Source organism: Anneissia japonica, unplaced genomic scaffold, assembly GCF_011630105.1.
Source record: "Anneissia japonica isolate Jap-2015-1 unplaced genomic scaffold, ASM1163010v1 scaffold1489_len2284818_cov182, whole genome shotgun sequence".
Taxonomy (NCBI): domain Eukaryota; kingdom Metazoa; phylum Echinodermata; class Crinoidea; order Comatulida; family Comatulidae; genus Anneissia; species Anneissia japonica.
Window position 1 is genome coordinate 2,088,673 of NW_022698455.1, and position 23,133 is coordinate 2,111,805.

General features: G+C 34.7%; 1 protein-coding gene across 1 annotated transcript; it reads right to left on the minus strand.

The window, feature by feature from the left end:
- Positions 1 to 117: 117 nt before the first annotated feature.
- On the minus strand, positions 118 to 17,694 carry LOC117102617 (protein Skeletor, isoforms B/C-like). Its single transcript, XM_033242995.1, has 15 exons — positions 17,539 to 17,694; positions 16,110 to 16,265; positions 15,602 to 15,674; positions 15,284 to 15,392; positions 14,351 to 14,522; positions 14,131 to 14,200; positions 13,276 to 13,456; positions 10,576 to 10,815; positions 9,661 to 9,784; positions 3,861 to 3,965; positions 2,826 to 3,002; positions 2,308 to 2,501; positions 1,366 to 1,393; positions 1,053 to 1,219; positions 118 to 526 (listed from the first exon to the last, which is right to left on the minus strand). Exons 1-15 carry the CDS (start codon positions 17,633 to 17,635, stop codon positions 380 to 382), a joined length of 2,040 nt encoding a protein of 679 aa, XP_033098886.1. The 5' UTR covers positions 17,636 to 17,694; the 3' UTR covers positions 118 to 379.
- Between the last annotated feature and the right edge of the window lie 5,439 nt (positions 17,695 to 23,133).

A 23,133-nucleotide genomic window follows, 5' to 3' on the forward strand; every position in this document is an offset into this window, starting at 1 on the left:
TTAATGTTATGTTTATGTTTTATTATAACTGCAGTTTGACACTTTAACACCACTGTTGAAAATTGCCCTGAGTGGAGTTAATATACACCATATAAAATATACACCTAATAAAATAGGTTTATCACAAAAACATTTTGAGAAAAAATTAAACAGATTTCCTCAAACTTTTATTTACAAAAAGTGCACTTAAACTATACACATACAAAAGTTCATATTTGAGCGGATTAAAACGCTTTCATTTCTAGAGCACATATAAATTGTTATTATTGTAGTCTTGTGGAATGTTTGTTTTTTTTTTTTTTTTGTTATTTGTTAACATCAACATTTTCTTTTGTGATATAAAAAAAATAATCTGAATAAATATACATCTTAAAATTAATTATATGTTTAAAAGTTGGCTGATTATTATGCAAGAGCTTAGCAAAAACGCGTTAGAGAGACCGTTCGACGACATAAATGTAACAGCAGATGACGGAAGTACGTCAACAACATCAATCTTCCAACCGAGAAAACGGTGTGTGTAACACTGGAATTAAATAACAAGAAAATATAGTTTAAGTTTTGTCCTCTAATTTTATTACGTATTCATATTTATGTACCGGTATGCGTTTACAGCTGATGACAAATCTAGGTGTTATGATATGCCTTTGCTATGGTAATAAACCTTTCTGGGGTGTCACTCAAATAATAATATTACAATCAAGTTTAATAACTTCAGATTCGGACAGAGTAAGTCTATGCATCGATAATATAAAGTGAATTATTTACTTTAAACTTTACTCGCCGTCAAACGCATGATAAATAAGCCTTAGGGAATGGCAGTATCATGTGCAGTGCGCCATCAATATCTATATATTCATAATGTTTATGATCTTTTTGTATTAGTTTTTCTTAAAGTTTATGCATTCAGGAATTGTTCTAAACTCGGTTCATGTGTCGGGAAAACAAAAATAGGAGAGTGGCTTTATTACGTCATCAGTATTGAGTCCAGCGATTTGAATAGGAACGCCACATAGCAACAGTGAGGTGATTTTATGGAAAATCCGCTTTACCTGATAGTATACAGTGTCCGGTGTGTTGTCGTCAGGTGTCCAGGTGAGTGTTGCCGGTTCCTTTGGTGAAAGACATTGCTCTGCCAGCGTCTTTCTATATCCTTCGGCCGATGTTGAAGTCATGCTTTGGTCTCCATTCTTGTCGTTCAATTCACAGAGAGATCCGTCTAAGGAACGTGAAATGATTACGTCATTAGAACAAGCATTTTTGTGACAAACAATAAGGTGTATACTGCAGCAGGAGTATGCATGTTGAAGCAATTGAGTTAAAGCCAATGCAATACTTAAAGTAAAATAAGTGATTGCTACTTACTTACAGGTCCGGCGTATATAACTTGTTTCTACAAGAAATAAACAATTGAATTTTAACAGCATCTATTCATTCAGGCAATTTTGTGAACAGAAAAATTCGATGATCAAGCTAATTTTCCCACAAGGAAACATATTTTGGATATATGGAAGTCAGCCGGCCGACATAAAAATGTTTCAGACGGCTCTCGCCCTACTGTTTTACGCTCATTACGCAATTATTGAGAACGAAGAACGTGCAAAACTGAAATATTTACCTCTAATTTACAAAGGAAGGCGAATAATTACGGATCGTTTATGATTGACTAGTAGATTGAAGCTGACGCCACGCACTAGCAAACGTGAGTCCTAATTAATGATTACGAGCATGTAGGCTACTTCCCATTACAAAAACACACGTTCAGGTATGTATATGCTCTGGGATTTTTAAAGAACCTAACAACAATATTTATCTGGAGTCTTGAAATGGGGAGGGGGCGAAGGGGAGGGCGTAAGTGAAGAGGGGCGGGGTTTATGATTAAGTGAGTGGGAGCTAGCTAGCTCGCAAAATAAGGTGATTTGAGGTGATTTTTAACTACTTGAACGTGATTAACTACTTGAGCGAGTACTTTTTTTTGGAGTGGGTGGGGGAGGTGGGAGTGTGCGCCACTGGTCAGTTTAGATACCATAACATCGAGGTGAAAATTCCAAATATATGTTTTAGTAAGCCAATTCGTAGGCTGAACGGCGTGTGCCCGTATATAAGGTCAATATGGGTCAATCGACATAAACTTATGTTGTACCATGGTTGTACCGTATGTTTGTTTACCTTGACCTTGATACAGGCATGCGCAGATCAAACTACAAATTGGCTTATCAATTTTTGTTAGGTTTGTTTCTAATTTTACCCCCTCCCCCCCCCAAAAAAAAATTCATTATTTGAAAGATAAATAATTCGTTTTTCTACCAATTTCTCCATTTCTGTCAATGTTGCGTATCCTCCACCTTTGTCGTTTGTAATATAGAAGGGATGATAGGAGGCAGACTGAGTCGCATCATTGCCGCCAAAAACCTTAAACGTGTAATTGGTTCCCCGCTTTAATATGAGTCTTGGGATTAGCATGTCGTTTATGTACCAAGATATTCCCCAACCGACATTATCTGCGAAAGAGGTATAATATTTTAAACACAAATTGATAGTGTTATTGTATAGTTAAAGTAAAGAATACCATGAAGGGATTATAAATAACATTAGTAAAGGGAATGGAAAACATAAGGAAAAGTGATGGGAAAACCTTTACAGACGTTAAGAAGGGTGAGAAAATGGAGAAAGGATGAGTAAACATCGAGAGTGATGGGAAACATAAATAATGAATTACACAAAATGAAAAATAGTAGATAAAATGGATAGGAAAACATTAAAAATGTGGAATAGAAGCGTGTGGAAGGTGGCAAATTTTATTTTTAGAAATGGATGTCGCTTACCGGTGATACTGGTATATCCTCTCTCTCCTCCGGACTGACCAATGACGGCCGTGAATTCGGTGGTATCGCTGTTACCAATTAGTTGTAATTCTTTCCATCCGTTTACCTCTTCAATTCCATCGGCAAGCGATTCACAGTTCCTCAATGCGTTACGACCGAACATTACCGTTCCACCACCTATTAAAGCATGATTAAAGCAACCATTTTGCGTGAATTGGATTGGGATACGATTTCTTCGGTGTGAAATATACTAAAGTTAGCCCACGAAAGTCCTTAAGGTTTATATCCAGTGGAGTTGTTCAGGTGGTGAGTTGGATAATACACCGGGAGACTGCATTCTTTCACGTGTACATGAGCCATATTGCGCACGGGATAAACGGCTTAAACGTCTCATCCGAAAGACGTTACGGTGTTGAAGTTTGCACTAAGGCCATTTTACTGAAACAGCAAGGAGAGCATCGGGGGAATTGAACAGAGGTCCAAGATCGCCATGGTTCAGCGCACACATAGTGGCTAACAGTTTAGCCGACTGAGCTGAGATGTTCTCTTCAAACAAAACTAATAATGAATTAAAATAATATATCAGAAATAAGAGTATCTTGCATCAATCTTGGCACTGTATCATGTTTATATCAATAATCCCATATTTCTTTCATTTCATTTTCATTTCATTTCTTTAGGCACGACCGCCAGGGATACGCCAATCAGCGAACTTAATCACTATCCTAGGTGGCATATCCATTAAACAACAGGGGATTGATTGGACCAGTACACCGGGGTAACCCCCTACTCTTCTCGAAGAATGTTCTGGGTTCTTTAAAGTGTACACGGGACAAATGCGTACACTCCTTGTCCGAGAAGACTTGTTCCACCACCGGAACTATTGACGAGTGAGCCGTTTGAACTAGCGCCGATATTATAGCTGAAGGTTACGGTGCCCCTGACTTAACCGCTCGGCCAATCTACTCGCCTAACTTAGTTAATTTCCAACCTAGTTAATCTCGTAGGAAAAGCCAAAGTGGTTTGTAGGCTTACCTCGTTCAATGTGTCTAACGGCTAGTCCATCTCCGTTTATCTGGCCAATCGCCCAGACTATTTGCGTCACACCACTTGCTGAAATTACTGTGTCCATATCGTCACCTTCAAAGAAATTGATAGAGTTAGACACAAAACATCTCCAACAGATTTGTCATAATTATTTTATTTATTCTATTTTATTTATTTTATTCAAAAAATATCTCCAAACAGGAGAAGCATACAAATAAAAACACGTTCAAACATCGGAAACAGAATATTGACTTAGTATAAAAAGACAAATAATTAAAACACAGCACAAGGTAAACTAAACTAGCATAAGTATATATACAAAATAGAACAGCAAAACGTAACATCTCATTCAGAAGCTTCTGAGTAACAATTTTAGGTAATAGTCTAGGACCTGACTAAGATTTGTATGCACTTCATTTAGGAGAGAATTTCTCAACTGTTATAGACTAATATGAACACTAGAAATAACATGGGATGTGTGCCAAAATCTCTATCCGGGACGAACAGCCCGAAAATGACCACGCCCTTTATTAAATGACCACGCCCTTTATTAAATGACCACGCCCCCTTTTTATAGGGTAGGGGTATTTTGAAATTAAGCTAGACGGTATAAGAAAATAGCAAATGAAGGGAGTTTTGTTCTAAATGAGCACACATGACAAGGGGATTAAATTCCAAAAATTACATCTCAGTCACATTTTCCGTTCATATGCAAATTAGCTTGAATATGCAAATTAGGATTGAAAAAATAGGGTTCCCATGTGCTGAGAACCGCTGGTCGTAGCGAGTTCCTGTCTTTTTAAAATTGTTCAGACCATGCGTATTTCTATTTGCTTTAATGTGACATTTGCTTAAAAAATGACCGGAAATGCCATATTTGACCTTTGACCCTATTTGCAAATTTTCCATATTCCCACGACTACTGACTGAAGTTCCAATTCACTGTATTTCACTCAGAAATTGCACAAACTACGTTCCTGGCCTTTGACCACGCACGACAATTTGTAGCTGCAATACCATAACAACAGTTGGAGAGTGTTGATTTTGGTATAAATTGTCTAGAAGGTAAAATTTTATATCAATCTTGACAGATTATCAGAAAATGATGTGCAATATTTTATTTTTAATTACACTATCAACAAATGCTATCTTTAGGATTAGTAATGAAAAATATATTTAAAAAAAACCAACTTATTACATCCTCTAATAGGCAGCAGAATGTGAGTAGGCCTAGTTTATTAATTATATAGAAATTGTATTTTCAAGCATCCTATTTTAATCTTGAGGATATTTCCCGCACGATTAAAATCGTAACGGTACGGGAGTTCGTGTTTCGTACAGGTCATTCCATTCATAGAAAAAGCCTTTATATTGGAGAAAGCGTACCTGTCGTTAGCCATAGTATCCTAGGTCAATACTAACTCCGGCTATATAAAATTGATTATAAGATTGAAAAATATTAATCTTATTATTGTACTAGTGATACTATGTACACGTTCTAATTATTGTTATTTATTCGTTAACGTTATTATATTTACATTTAAATATAATGGATTGTTTAAGCATGGGTTTAAGTATGAATTTCTATGTCCATGTTAAATTAATCTTATCTATTAAAATTGTATATTTCAATAATATAGTAATAGGCATAGCCGAGGTCTAGCCGAGGCTAGGCCTGAACAAGTGACTATATATGTGAGTGTATAAAATTATAAAAAATATGAATAAAGACGCAAAATTGTGAAAGAATAAAGGAAGAATAGGAAAGAGATTTGAGGTTTATGTAAATTCGATTTCGAATTATGAAAATTGTAGGCTGTGGCACCAATACATCTGGCGATTAGTGCCCAAAACTTTTTCCAAAAACGTAATGCAATAATGCATATTGACTCTATTATATATTTTCGGAAAATATTTCACCCGCTCCAAATCTCTTTTCTATTCTTCCTTCTTGCTTTATTTATTCATTACTTTTAATTCATAATTTTATACACTACACATATAGTCACTAGGTTTAGGAGGCCTAGGCTTGTCCTCGGCTATGCCTATTACTATATTAATTAAATATACAATTATAATAGATAAGATTAATTTAACATGGAAATAGTAATTCATACTTAAACAATACATTAAATATAAATAATATATATAATAATATATATAATATAATAATATATATAATAAATAAAAATTTAGTATAGTATCATAACTATTACAATAATAATATTTTTCAACCTTATAATCAATTTTATATAGCCGGAATTAGTATTGACCTAGGCTACTATGGCTAACGACAGATACGCTTTCTCCAATATAAAGGCTTTTTCTATGAATGGAATGACCTGTACGAAACACGAAATTCTGTAAACCAAACTCAAAACCGTTACGATTTTAATCGTGCGGGAAATATCCTCAAGATGCAGTACAGATGGCAGAAACCTTTTTGGTCAAGTGTTTTAAACTATCAACAGACCTTGAGACATGAGACATTTGACGACCTGCGCCTTGCTGCATTTGATAGCAATACCCTCAAGATGGACTTTGGGAGAACAGCTTGTACCTTAACTAATGCAAGAAAACAAGAAGCTACTACCAACAGCAGCTGTGGGTTAAAGCCCCATTTAGAGATGCCACATCAATTATCAATGCTGAGAATTTTGGTTTTGTAAGGAGTGGCAGTTTATTAGTCCCTGATATTGTGATCTCGAAACCTGATGGCCTGCCAGATCCCAGAAATCCAGAAATGTGCTCGCAAGAATTCGTGTCCCTGTGGAAGAGCTAGAATAAAGTGTTGCAAGTACTGTAAATGCAAGGGTGGCGATTGGGGGTCAGTGCATTTGTCCGAAGGTCCTTTGTTCCGAAGGACCTTTGGTCTGAAGGTCCATTGGTCCGAAGTAATTAATTCAAATACAGACAAAATATATTTGAAGAAAACACATGTTCGGGACCACCACGTAGTCTATATTGGCTAACAATATACAGTTATTGCTAGCATGACTTGTCAGCTCACTTTATGTATATTTTCAAAAAATGATTAGATATTGAAAAGATTCCAAGCGAATGGAGCGTAAGTATAACTTCCTAATGTTGAAGCAGGAGACAGAAAAGATTTTAATAACACTAGGGGAATTCAAGTAACTTCCATCTAGTGTTTGGAAAATCTTAACAGCTTTATTTACTTATGGCCGATGGGAGTTAACTACTTTTTTACTTTTACTAAGTAGACACATTAAAAGTGGCGGCGAAAGCATCGGGGGCGGGGACGGAAATGAAGGGCAAGGTATGATTTTTTTTTTCCCCGACGAGAAAAAAGTGAGCGTGGTCGGGTGTCAATTAAAATGTTTCGAAAGTGGTCCATGGGGCGGATCCCCGGAAAATGTGACAATTTAGGGGTTTCAGAGGGTTTGTTCAATCGATTCTAAATAGATAGTCTACTAATATGTAAAAAATACATATATATTTTTTCTCCCCGACGAATTGTGTTTTTTTTTTTACTCTTCTGGGGGTGGGGGGCGACAAATTTTCTAATGGAAATTTTTCCCTATCCCTGTGTCCTCCTGTAGTGCCGCCACTGCACATTAAAAGCAAAAGATGTACTAGACATGAATCGTATCATAGTACATTGAGTTTTAATCCATAATACTACTGGTAATAGTTCAACTGAAATTCTCATTGGGAATCTCTCCCTATCCACGATAGAGAGAGGAATTTTACTGATATGAGTTAGCCAGATTTTCGTACATATATATATATTTTTTTAAATGGTGAGGCAGCGAAAATGGATGCGGGAGGTAACAAGAAACTAGTATTTTTTTTTTTTTACTTGGCCTTACATGTTGTTAGGGAAAATATTTTGGAATATTGTTTTAAAAAAGTGATCTTTCTTAATTTACTCCATAAATTGTAAGGAATTGTTTTACTGCCGTATAACCTGCATTCCTGGAAGAAAGGTAACAAATTCGGACCAACGGGCCTTCGGACCAATGGACCTTCGGACCAAAGACCCTTCGGACCAAAGATCATTCGGACCAATGGTACGCACCCGGTGATTGTTGTAAAAACCCATTCACTGAGTAAATGAATTTGAGACCAAAACCAAGTTTTTACAGTCAGTAGACATGGGAATAGGGAAAACTTGTAAATAGGGTCAAAGGTCAAATATGGCATTTCCGGTCATTTTTTAAGCAAATCTCACATTAGAACAAATAGAAATATGCATGGTCCAAACAATTTTAAAAAGAAAGCAACTCGCTACGACCAGCGGCTCTCAGCACATAGGAACCCTATTTTTTCACTCCTAATTTGCATATTCAGGCTAATTTGCATATTAACGGAAAATGTGACCGTGACGTAATTTTAGGAATTTAATCCTCTTGTCATGTGTGCTCATTTAGAACAAAAACCCCTTCATTTGCTATTTTCTTATACCGTCTAGCTCAATTTCAAAATACCCCTACCCTATAAAAAAGGGGCGTGGTCATTTTCGGGCTGTTCGTCCCGGAAAGAGATTTTGGCACACATCCCATGTTATTCCTAGGGTTCATATTAGTCTATAACAGTTGAGAAATTCTCTCCTAAATGAAGTGCATACAAATCTTCGTCAGGTCCTCTACCATAATGAATGGTTTCGTTGTTAAGAGAGGGGTCAAACTCCCTAATGGTTTTTATACTGTCACAGATACCGTTATCATTACAGTCGATGCGCTTTAATCTGTTATTCAGATCTTTGCGATAGTGATTATTTGTGACATAGGCCTACAATGATAAGTAAAAATCATTCACATCACCAGTACTGCACTTAATCTTATCGACCAGAGTGTTCTTAATGTTTTTGCAGCCATTGGCCTCAACATTTAAAAGGTGACCATATAATTTTCTCGATTTAAATTTATTGCAAAAAATCTGGTTAACAAGATTAAGTTGATTTGTTCTGATTTGACACTGAACTTTACTTATACTTAGAGCATGCAAAAGAGGGGTGTTCCTACAGAACTTCGGGAGACCAATCGCAGTTTTAATAAATTTACTTTGTGTAGTTTCTATGTTTTTAATAGCACTATCATTTGTGTTAACAAATTCACATCCATAAGTTAGTATTGGTAGCATTATGGATTTCCAAATATGACTCTTAACAATCTAAGATGAACCGTTTCTACACATTCCAATACTTTGAAGGGAATAAAAGGCCCTTTGACATTTTCTAACTCTGTCTTGAAAATGATTGGAAGATTTCATATCACTTGATAATACGACACCAAGATACGTTACAGAATCGGTAACCTTAAGATTACAATCGTTGATTGAACAACAAGGATGTGGGGTTAATGTATTCTTTCCAAAAATATTGTAGTACAAGTTGTGTTATTTGGATTGAATTTAAGGCCACGGGATGTGATGTAGTGATTAGCATAATTAATCAACTTTTGTAAATCTGTTTTAGTTAAGCTGACAAGAAGCAGATCATCCGCTTGGCAAAATACATTAAATGACGAATTTGCAATAACAATACCGCAAGAGATTGTACTTAAATTAGAAACCATGTCCCTATAGAACAGGTTGAAAATGAAAGGGGAGGATAAGCCACCTTGCCTTGTACCCTTACGAATAGCAAATTCTCTACCAATTTTAAATAATACAATAATATATGTTGTACTGAATGATCAAATATGTATTGCCGCGATTTGCATGCATAAGTAGTAAACCTATGAATTCAATAATCTGGGTTGAACGCGCAGATAATCAATTAATTGTCTGAATGATCATAGTTAATTTTTTGGTTCGTCCTTACCCGTGTCCAGCATTCTGGTATATTCGATTGCCGTTACTCCATTCAACACAGAGGCACTTATGCCTTCAACATTGTTAACCCCATTGACTTTGACATCAGGACAAGCTCCACTGCCACCTGAACACTATTCATGTTGGGAAATAGAAAATATCCAGGCATAAATTATATCAAAACGTAAATCATTGTTGGATCAGGTGTTTTTGCCGGTGTGGCCGGAGGGGCAATCGAGGAACCATGGTTCAGCCACAATTATAAATTGTCTTACCTTAGCCCCAGACATGGTGGCGCTAAGGTGTTATAGACCTCGATCTCTGAAATTTCTCCCTGGTCTCCCATCTATTTCAAATTCCAGCCGCCACAGATTTTATTTCATTTTGTCGTTAGAAACTTTTAGAACAACAGTGACAGACAGGATTGAAAAATGGGCATAACTAACATCCCACGATTGAATAGCGAATAAGACCCCAAAAGGGCCCAGCAACTATGGCTCCAGAAATTTGCCGATAAGGGGTGCGACATGTCCGATGGGGGATCCGAAACAAGGGGCCGACTCTAGCTTCGGTCCTGGTCCCGGATTTAAAAAATCCCTGATATTGTAGGGTTCACGGGAGAGTTTTTAGAGATTAGTATGGTCCAAATTATGCTTTTTGACCACTACAATTGGGATTGGCAGTTAAAATAACGTTATTTGGACAGGCAAACAGTATTTTTTTTATAGTTTTGATCCGACGACATCGTCGTGGCGTCCGACAAGAGGGGATACAGGCCTGTCCGACTGCAACCCCCCCCCCCCTCCGCTGGTGCCACCACTGAAAGGGCCCCAGTCTCAGAAAGCCAGAGGGCCCCCAAACCCATCATTACGCCACTGCTTGTCTAATTAGAAGCTAACTCAATGGAATAGATAAGTTGTCTTACTTGGGCTTGGGAGATCAAAAAGTAGTCCTGAGCTCGACCGACATTCCCATCAAACCACGCCACTATTACGTCAGAATTAACCATCTGAGCTCTACTCTCCGAGCCGCTAATCCCAAATGCCATATAATCATTGATGTTCACTACGCCACGGAGCTGTATATTGATGGTGTCCTCTGTAAGACTCCAGCTTACTTGAAGCCGGTCGTGTAGCTCCTCGCAGTTGTCGTAATTATCAGGAATCTGTTTAGAAATAATTATATCATTGATGAAGATGAACCGTTTCTACAGATTCCAATACTTTGAAGGGAATAAAAGGCCCTTTGACATTTTCTGACTCTGTCTTGAACATGATTGGAAGATTTCATATCACTTGATAATACGTCACAAAGATACGTTACAGAATCGGTAACATTGTACTACACCAAAGTTTTACAAAGATTATTTTCGTATATCAACATCATCTTTATAGTCATCATCATAACCATGTTGGCCATAATCATCATCATCATCATCATCATCATCATCATCATCATCATCATCATCATCATCATCATCATCATCACCACCACCCTAAATTTTATGTGTAGCGAATATTGTTTTTGTATAAAATTTCTTCCACAGTCATCATAACTAGGCCTAGCTGAAGTAATTATTACCATCATCATTATCATTATCATTGCCATTATTAACATTATCATTATCGTTATCATAAATATCAGCAAAGTACAAGACGGAGCAAAGCTCTAAACTTTGACTTTAGTTATCAACATCACTATAGTCATAAATTTCTTAAAGGTTTTGAGAAAGTGGAGTTTTTTAATCATAGGCCTATAGAAAATCTTTGGTCTCACAGACATTGGTTCCATTCCATTCCAAATCATTAGTCGCGATATTAAAAATTAAATATTTAATCGTAACATTTTCGACGCACTGACAATGATTGACTGATGCACGAACGCACATATTATGGATATATTATGTTTATATTGTGTAAGTAGGCCTATGTGCTATGTGCTATTTTACGCCTTTAGTATTATCGGTACGAACATGGGCGTCGATCGGTGGGGGACAGGGGGACACGTCCCCTACTTTTCAAAGTAGGGGGTGGGGAACATCATATCGATTGTTACCCCACCCCACTTTTCACCAATCTTCTATAATTAAAACCCCACTTTTAAAAGCGAATGTAAAGAATAACAATCACGCATGACTCATGAATTTTGCGGAAAAGTCGAGTAAAAACGCAATTGTGTATACATTTCGTAACCATCTCAGAAACCACTATATCGATTTTATGGGTGCAGCGGTTATCAGATGCTAAATTTATTGTGAAAACAATGTACTGAACATTGGAATTGGAATCGTGTTGCTTATTAGGCCAATATTTTTACAAACTCAAAAGTGCACAATTTCTATTGTAAACGATTTATTCATTTTGTATACCGGTACCCTTACGTATGAGTTTAATATTATCTACATACATGATTACTGTTTTTCCTAATTTCAAAAATATATAGTTAGTCAATTGAATTTTATATAGCAATTATTAAATAATAATTTTACAGCCTTTGACACGGACATGTCCATCTATTTTGATTTAGTGATACCAAAATTTTACTCCAGTGTTACGTTGACGCAATCTCGCAATGACTTCATAATAATCAATGGCGGAATTAAGTGGGGTCGATCCGACCCTAAATTTTTCAAAATTATTTTTTAAAAATGGAAAAAATGGAAAATTACAATTATAATTTAGGTCTGAGAGTGCCATTTCCGGCAATCTAGGTGTCATAATCATAAGTCCCTCCCTGTTCCCCCCCCCCTCTATTTTGCTTTCCTCCTGGAGCCGCAACTGATAATGATAAATTAAGTAAATCACCTTTATGTTTGTGAAATCAAAATGCTAACTAATGTTTTGTGTTCTCGCTATCTCCCTAGTCCTGTTTGATCGTAAATTAGACGGTATTATTTCCACTCACAATAGTGTAGTCGCAATATTGCTTACACAAAAGTGAAATTCAGAATGAGGAGATAAGCAAAAACCTCTTAATTGATTTTAAAAGTATTGTAGGCCTACATGCAAAAAGACTAAATTTATTACTGTTTTAAGTTTGTTATTTGTTTTTCATGGTTCGAATTTTAAATACGTCACAAGCTAATCAGTAGATATAATAAATCATTATTTTTATGAATGTTTTTGCACGAAATATATAAGCGGGCATAATTATGACTAAAAGAATAATTTTACAAACTTTTATGAGGAGTATTTCAGTGGCAGATTCAAGGGGCCCAACCGGCCCACCATCCCTAAGTTGTTTTTTTTTCGAATTTTAAAAATGGAGAAAAATGAAAATTATATTAAAATTAAGTCTGAGAGTGCCATTTCCGGCCAACTAGAGGTGCTATAATCATAAATTTTCTTACCTCAGCCCCAACCATGGTAGGGCTGAGGTGGTCTAAACTCTCCATCTGCAAAAGTCCCTCTCTGGGCTCAGCTCTGTTTCAAATTACTGGATCCGCCACTGGATATTTTGAAAATTTCGTATGGAAATGTTAATTGCATTGCTTCGCCCCCTGGTCCCAAACCAAGGATTAGGCCTACGGCCCAGGGCTCTGTTTTTCATTTCGTTTCCCCCCCCCCAATCTTTAACCACGGATCGACGCCCTTGGTACGAGAATATAGAAAATAATTTACAGTACCTCGTATGTGTCAAGAGAAGGTGGAATGTTTAAGGCTCCACGGTTGGGAATGCTAACGTGTCCGAAATTTTGACGAGCAATTTCACACCAAAGGCCGATGTAATCGTAATCGAACACAGTCCGAACGCCGTCAAATCTCACAGTGACGTCCTCGCCACTGTAAGAGCTCAGCACCTTTATCCTGTGAACATAAAGACAACAAAAAAGCGAATATAAATTAACCGTATTGTATTTTACTTATGTTATTAAAGTTTACTTCTAAACATGCTGTCTTTGGTGTGGAGGGACAACTTAAGATAGTATTACATACTCCAAGTATCGAAATGCACGCCATCGTGTCTGGATTCAATATTTCTACATTAATTATGTCATCATCAGTATCATACTATGTTATCTGAGATTAATCAACGGACCTTTCGGTTTTAGGGACTAACTTCGTATTGTAATGATGTAAACATGGTCAATGGTGTAATTGCTAACTAAGGACCCAGGGAAATACAGTGTTGAGGGCCATTTAATGTCACAAAAGTGGCAGAAGGGAAGGTATTTGAGTGAATCCCCCTCCTACCTTTTAACATTAAGGCTGAAAAGACTGCATTATAGCCAATGTCAGTACCGTTAAAAATTCGTGAGTATTATGTCTCTTTAAGGTCCGAATGACATGGCTCTGTAGTAGAGAACTGGCTGTTAGTAGAAGGAGCAGGAGCTCGTGGGGACTCCAGTTCCCCTCCGAAAACCCTTTGGGATAGAGGCCTGGGGCCTCGCCCCTCTCCCGAGAGCGTACGCCACTGAACATGATTAATATTATCATCAGCACTGTCTACAGAATATGATTTGTAGACCTACAGTTCTTACCTTCCAGTTTCATCGGGTAGGCGTTCACCTGAACGAGATGGACTTCCAGAACCGACCCAGAAATATGCAGCTAAAATATTTTTGCAATAATTAGTATAATTATTAAAAATATTGATGATGATTTGACAACACAGTGATGCGTAATTTAAAAATGCCGACATGGCTTATTATAGAGAGCGAAAGGATGGTTACTATAAATGTTATCTTAAATGTATCTTACCTGGGCCTCTTCCATCATATTTGAGATTGTAAAATTTAACAGTCTGTGTGTCAAGAATCTCAACGCGATCCGCTTCTGTTCTATGAACTAGTGGGCTCAGGCCAAGTGGTCCCAGGTCGCGTGTTGTCGGCGGGTTAAAAGATGTGGGAATAGAGAGATGGGCCAAGCTCCTCTGAAATACAAAATTAGAAACTGATGGAAATATAAACATAATTAAACCATGTATATATAATCATTAGACCTATAAAGAAATATTCTATTTAGTACAACAATCGTTTTAAATACGCAAACTTATTATTATTATTATAATTATTATTATTATTATTATTATTATTATTATTATTATTATTAACCTATTATTATTATTATATTAGGCCTATTATTATTATTATGATTATTATTGTTATATCATCATTATCATTGTCGTTATTATTATTATTATTAGGTCTATTATTAAAATTTTTAGGTCTATTATTATTATTAGGCATATTATTATTAGGCCTATTATTATTAGGCCTGTTATTATTAGGCCTATAATTTTTATTATTAGTAAGCCTATTATTATTATTAATATTAATATTAGACGTATTATTATTAGGCCTATTATATTATTATTATTATTTATAATAATCATTATTATTATTTATAATAATTATTATTATTATTTATAATAATTATTATTATTATTTGCATGCCTATAAAAAAAATATTCTATTAAGTACAACAATCGTTTTAAATACGCAAACTTACTATTATTAGGCTATTTTTATAATAATAATAATAATTATTATTATTATTATTTTTATTATTAGGCCTATTATTATTAGTATTATATTAGGCCTATTATTATATTGTTATATCATCATTATCATTGTCGTTATTATTATTATTATTTCTTTTTTATGGCGGGTCAGAGATCTGGAGTTAATTTACCGAAAGATTTTTACTCCACACAGATATCCAACTGTAGTCTGCAATATTACCGCCAAGTGGTAAATATATAATAAAGTTTTGATTGGTGTATTCTTGCAGCGGATCAACGCTAAGAAACAAAAAAAAACCCCAAAAAACACAATAAACATTAATCATATATGAGTTTAATAATAATTAAAGTAATAATTAATGATGATTATGTTAGTTATAATAATAGTATTTATAACCGTAATAGCAGTAATTATAGTAATACAACAGTTATAATAATTAATAAACAAATGATAATCCTTTAATAAAGATAATGAATTCTTTAAATACCTTCCAGTTTCGTCAGTCATTAAAGAGCCCGAATCATCGGGAGAATTCGATGATCCAATCCAGAAAAACGCATCTAAATATGTAAAAGGAAGTCATGACTTTTTAAGACTAAGAATACAATTTCAATGACACTTCACAATCTGAGAGCACACTACTCTTATTTTTGTGTCTTACATCTAATTAAAAATATATTTGACATATATATATATACATATATATTTTTGTCAAGGTCTGTCTAAACCGTTCTTTTTTGTAGGCAGTGTATTTTCATAGAGTGGGGGCCTACTTGTGTAAATTAGTACAATTTATTTATAATAGTACACATTGACATGCTCCAGTAAAACTCATTACCCGGTCAACTTTCCCATTGATCTCTATTGAAGTTAAATATTAAGTATCGTCCGGAACCAAAATGGAAATAAGCCTCCTTTCTTTTGACTTCCTTTTTATGCCTAGCTTAGCGCTCTGTTTCAGTTCCGGATGCCCAAAGTAAATCTACGTTTATTACCTGTAGCATTGCCGTTGTAACTAAAGCCTCTAAACCATAGTGTATTATGGTCTACAACATACACACTTCCTTGTATGGAATACGATGGGGTTGATTGCTGTCCGAAGTCTCCAATCTTCTTTCCAAAATATGAAACCGCTTCTTGACCAATGACACCTGGAAATTAATGGTTTTAAAGTAAATAAGCCCGTTATGTACTTATGATAGTGAACGCTAAATTATCATAATTACTTAGATATATTATAGTGTAAGCCTGTTTACCTATTAGCAGCGTTATCAATTATATATACAAAATAAAAATACTATGTTACAGTATTTATTTTTGCTTAAATATAAAAAAGTTACAAAATTAGGGGCAAACAGGCTTATAAATCTACTTAATATTCGAATGATAATACCAATTTTAATCACGGTGATGGTATTTATCTGATAACGAAAATATTTTTTTGTACAATTTTGCATTCTAAACCAAAAAAAATAAAATAAAATAAAATCATACTTCTAAAATTTCGAGTGCTGTCAGCGATACTTCACCAGAGAATTAATCAAGCACATGAATAATATTGATGATGATGACTGATGATAACGGTAATAATAAATGTTTGTTTTTAGGCCTATATAGCGCTTGATAATCTCGATAGTCTAGGATTTTAAAAGTATTATTATGACGTTTTAAAATGCCTCTTCTGGTTTCCTAGTCATTTAATGTATGTGTACGTCATATGTACACTGGGCCATATAATACGTTCTATTTTTTCCCTATGATTATAGCCTATATTCTTTTATATGCTAGGAGGTTATTATGGTTTGTGTTTGTATTGTTCAGAATCAGCATGCATATCATATTAGATACTAAAGGTTATAAATAATATACTCACATCAATAACAAGTGTTGGTATGGGATTTTTTTTTATCAATACGTATATTGCAACATATATGAAGTAAAGTATAATATTCTGTTAATATTTATGAGCGTTATACGGTATCGATACTGTGATTTTTGTTGTTATGTTAGACCTCGAGATTGTCGTGCAACTGTAACGTCATAGCGCGCTTTCATTCTCATAATTATTAATATCGCCAGTGTTATATTACAAGCGCCTATTTCATTTTCCTCTGAAAAATTTCGGCCTATACAAGGAAGTATTGAATATTTCCGTAGCCTATATAATAAAACTATTGTTACAAGATATACGTTCAATTGATGACAGAATCTCGGACTAACCAAAAGTAAGCTATCAAGAACCAATATCGAACATAGGCCTATTACCAAGACGCTTCTGAAAATCATCAGGGAATGACAATTCCCCATACAGTCTCTCAGTTCCAGGCTCTGAACTGAATAGTACATGACGACACTTATTCATTTCATTTCGTAATACGTTCATACCACAATACAATAGGCCTAAAATTGTCATACTGTACTTACCTGAAAAAGCTAGAAGAATTCCTATTTTTCTGATGAATAGCGTTTTGGGAGTCATTTTCATGTAGTCGTGATGCAAACTTGATCTACCTGAAATCATCAATAAGCGAACTCATTTCCTTAATGAAAAAACTGAACCGTGACAGCTTACAGTTGACTGGTTAGCGTACAATGATTCCATTGTTGATTCAAGTGGACGTGCGTCATTGAATTTGCTTACGCCATTTTTTGATATCAGTAATATAGTATAAGTAGAAATAATATAGGCCTATAGTTGGCTGGGAGTACAGGCGGTTAGGGAGCAGGGGGCCTAGATATAACATTTCTGATGGCACCCCCTTCCCCCAATAATGATACAAACAGTACAGTGTAATAATTAAATATTTATTATTGGTATTATTATTATTATTATTATTATTATTATTATTATTATTATTATTATTATTGTTGTTGTTACTATTATTATTATTATTATTATTATTGTTATTATTATTATTATTATTATTATTATTATTATTATTATTATTATTATTATTATTATTATTAATGGCTTATATAATACCTTCTCACCGAATGGACGGTCCCCGAAACTCTCGCAACTTGGCTATTTTTTCTAGGTCAACAAACACGGAAACTAAATAAACTGCGGGTTTGTAGGGCATGTGTGTACTCCTTTTTCGCACATGGATAGTCGTTGATTCGAATCCCAATGAGACAATGTAGGTTTTACCCATTTAAAAAAAAAACCAAAAAACATTACCATCTAAAGCCCATCTAAATTTTATTTGGACAAATGGAGGATTTAGACAAAGCATGTGGCATACATTGGTCATGATGACGTCACATCATGCCCATGTATTGGTATACAACAGTTTTTTTTTGTTTTTGGGCAAAGAAAGTGTGATAATCTGGATAGAGCTTTATGAATAATGTTTAGCATTTGTAGGACATCACATGACCTTTAGTATTTCCTCCCACAAATGTTAGACCTATCTACATTGTTGGCCTATTGCAAACTCATACAATAAATTATAATCGTACTTAAGTATGCTTTTGTACGGCACAAACAACATTACCTCATCAACCTTCGGGAAAAGATTACAAACAATCAAAATTGGTTGATTAATAATCCCCATCCGTGTTGTACATTACTTTGTTTGTGCGCAATATCTGGACCGTGTCACTGATTGAAAAATAATCTTAGGCCTCGAGGTATTCAGTGGATAGTAACAAGGTACTCTTCTTCCACACCCGGCCAACCATTTGTTCACTGTGATGCGGAGTGGTCGCCGATATCAATCACTAGTGACCGGGAGGGGTAAATCTCTACCTAGTTTCTATTCCTCCGCCATTAGGGCGTTGAACAAGTCATTAGAGTAGTTTGAATTTTCGCATTTTATGTTTGTTTTTGTTAGGGAACCAGACCGAATTTCATTGTAGGCTTATGTGTATTGTACATGTAGGCCTATATATGACAAATCTATTGAGTATTGAGAATTGAGTATTGAGTATGTAGTTATGCTTCATAAGCTATTTTTCCATAAGCGGATTCAAAAAGGGGCTCAGGTCGGTCCAGACCTTCCCCTATAATTTAGACAATTTCAAAGAACATTAAATTCAAATTTAAGTCCGAGAGTGAAAAGAAAGAACAATTGAAACAGCTATTAGGCCTGCCTTTAATAAATTGAACTCTTATAATCTATTTTATAATATTTTATTCATTTTGGAAAAACAAAGAACATAATCAGAAACACAAAAAGAAACACAAAAATGATTTTGAAATTAACATTAAACAGCAGAAATGGAATAAATCACTATCATTAATAGAATGTTCTGCTCAAAAAGGAACAAACATCCCAGACTCAGAATTGTGTGGTATTTTTTTCGCATTTGCCTTCGCTGCAAGAGCATGAGCTTAATGTTTTACTTTACGCTGTGTCCATACGTTAGATGCACGTAATAACTATTTGCACTACTTTAATTTAATTTTGATGTGAAATAGTAGCATCGTATATTGTATACTTGTATGTGAAATGGTAGATTCTTTATATGACACTGTGCATCAATACGTTAGAGGCTCATACACTCAATGGCTGTTGAAATCCCGACAATTTGCACCTTTAGCACGTTTTCATGCGAGTTTGCAAGAAGCCCTGTAATGATCCTGCTAATCTTAATTTGCAGATTGCAAACAAGCTTATACACCACCACCACCACTAAATTTCATCCGCTGTTGAAACTCACAGAATTCTTGTCACGAGCCATGCTCTCTATACGATTATCTTTTCTGCACTAGAACCATTCGTAATCTTGGGTTTCGGATGTCCTTATATATATATATATCTGTCTCTTATACACATCTAGATGAAAGAGAAAGGAGTCCAGGGGTTCTCCCCGGGAAAATTTTTATTCCTAGTGGTGGGAAATGAGCTTCTTTAAAATTCAAAGTTTCTTCTCTTGAAAACAATTCTATGAATCAATGAACCCAAAGAGAAAGCGGGGTTCGGGTTCTCCCTGGGAAAATGTTGATTTATAAATGGCGGGAAATGAGCTTTCCCGACTTCTAAAGTGTCTTTTAATGACTTTAAGTTCTTCTAAAATTCAAGGTTTTCCCCTCTTGAAAACGGTCAGGTAATCTTTTCTCATTCTTTATTACAGTAAATAGGCCTTATGTGTATATAACATAACAAAAAATGAGTAATTGCATCGTATTCTTTTCACATGAATCGATATATTCTAAAAGGAAAGGGGGTGGGGTGGGTTATTCTCCCCCGAGAAAATTTTGATTCCTGGAAACAATTAATCACAAATTTACTATATTATGTTTTACTGAAACTTGGTTCACCGCAAATACGATACATACCTTCTATAATATTCCTGGTTATAATTTAATTCATTGTGACAGAGTTGACAAAAAAAGGTGGAGGAGTCTGTCTTTATATTTGAGACGGTATCAATTATACTATGAGGAATAATTTAAGTGCCCTAATTCATAACGTCTCCGAATCACTCTTTATGGTTTAATCAATCTTTATGATTGTATTTTATCAATTTTTATGTAAAGCGTATTGAACAGTACTGTATTCTGAAAATGCGCTATATAAATTCATATTATTATTATTATTATTATTATTATTATTATTATTATTATTATTATTATTATTATTATTATTATGGAAATTGAAGCCAAACCCAAAAATATAATTTTTTCAACCATTTACCGACCACCAGAAAGTCCAATATAATCCTTCCATGAGCACATAACGAAAAAAAGTGTCTTTATTTCTGTGGAGATTTTAATATTGACTTACTTAAACACAATCACCATTCATTAACATCTGATTTTTTAAGTTGTGTATATTCAGCTAACCTTTTTCCTATTATTGACCGGCCCACTCACTTAACAAAAACATCGGCCACATTAATTGATCACATCTATTCTAGTAATTTTCACGATAACTTCATGTCTGGAATATTTTTTTGCGATATTACTGATTATCTACCTATATTTTTTATTTCATATAATACTAAACCATCTGCAACAAATAATCCGACTTATATTTTTAGAAGATTGATTAATGATAATACTATTTCCTCTCTAGGTATTGAATTCCTAAATACTGATTGGTCAGAAGTTTATGCTATCAACAACGATATTGACGGAGCTTATGACACATTTTATAATATATTTAAGAACTTGTATGATAAACACATTAGATTATATCGAAAGAAAGTCAATATCTGTAAACAAAATAAACCATGGATAATTATTAATAAATAAAAGAAACAGATTATACAAATAATATATCAAATTTGGAAAGAATAATGATAAAAACACTTACATTATTTTTAGAAACAAATTAACTAAGAATATCACGTAGGAACTACTATAAATCACAATTTGATACCCATAAAAATGACATAAAAAAAAACCATGGCAAACTATTAATTCTGCTCTCGGCAGAAAAACAAACCCAAAACTTCCCTCTCACATATTAAAGAATAATACCAGAATTACTGATAAATTCCAAATTTCAACTGAATTCAATAAATATTTTGTCGAAATTGGCCACAAACTCTCTCAATCAACTAGATCATCGCAGGCCAATTTCTCAACATATCTTAATCCGCCCAATAATCATTCAATGTTCCTTACACCTGAAACAGACATGGGCGTCGATCGGTGGGGACAGGGGACACGTCCCCCACTTTTCAAAGTCGATATCGATTGTCCCCCCCCCCAATTTTCACCGATCTTCTATAATTAAAACCCCACTTTTAAAAGCGAATGTAAAGAATAACAATTACGCATGACTCATGAATTTTGTTTGTTCAGTTTTCCAAGTGCGGTACGTAATTTGCGGACCAAAGCCGAGTAAAAACGCAATTGTTTATACATTTCGTAACCATCTCAGAAACCACTACATAGATTTTATGGGTGCAGCGGTTATCATAGGCTAAATTTATTGTGAAAACAATATACTGAACGTTGTTAAAATTGGAAGCGCGTATGATTATTAGGCCAATATTTTGACAAACATTAAATGTGCATAATTTCTAATGTAAATGATTCATTCCTAGTGTTTAATATTATCTAAAAACCAAAGGATCCACTGATTATACGTAAATAGAATATGAGTATGGTGACTCAGAAAAATGACAGACGTGAGGCCACAGTTGATTCTACGTTTCGTTCTTTATTGGAACATTGTCAAGAATGAATAGTTTAAGTCCAAGAATACGTAGAATCAACTGTGGCCTCACGTCTGTCATTTTGCGGAGTTACCATACTCATATTCTAACATTATCTTCATACATAGGATTACTGTTTTTCCTAATTTAAAAAAAATATATATTTAGTCAATTGAATTTTATATAGCCATTATTAAATAATAATTTTACAGCCTTTGACACGAACATGTCCATCTAATTTGATTTAGTGATACCAAAATTTTACTCCAATGTTACGTTGACGCAATCTCGCAATGACGTCATAATAATCAGTGGCGGAATCAAGTCGGGCCGAGCCGACCCTAAATTTTTCAAAATTATTTTTTAAAAATGGAAAAAAGTTCAGGTCTGAGAGCGCCAATTCCGGCAATCTGGAGGTGTCATAATCGTAAATTTTCTTCTTGTTCTTCTACTCTCCCAAATTGTGCAAGTCCCTCCCTGTTCCCCCTCTATTTTGCTTTCCTCCTGGAGCCGCAAATGATAATGATAAATTAAGTAAATCACCTTTATGTTTGAGAAATCAAAATGCTAACTAGTGCTTTGTGTGCTCCCTTATCTCCCTAGTCCTGTTTGATCGTAAATTATTTCCACTCACAATAATTTATCGCAATATAAAAAATGTGTACAATATTTAGTTAACTGTTGATGTCATTGTTATGAGTGGATTTCCAATTGAATACTGCATTTTAATGACATAAATTTACAATATTAGTGACAATTTTAGGAAAAATTGGCGGCCATTTCGAAACTGCTGGCAACCCCACTTACGTATGAAAAAAATGTTGCATATACTTTTTTTGATTTATCTATGTCTATTCTACATCATATCCAATTCTTAAAAAATATAGCAAAAAAAAAATGCAACCT

Coding starts and splice junctions, on each gene's coding strand:
- LOC117102617 (XM_033242995.1), bottom strand. CDS start 17,635: ATGATTTCAGGTAGATCAAGTTTGCATCACGACTACATGAAAATGACT. Junction 3,003..3,860: donor CGTTAGACACATTGAACGAG/GTAAGCCTACAA, acceptor ATGCTTTAATAG/GTGGTGGAACGGTAATGTTC. Junction 1,220..1,365: donor TATATACGCCGGACCTGTAA/GTAAGTAGCAAT, acceptor CACGTTCCTTAG/ACGGATCTCTCTGTGAATTG.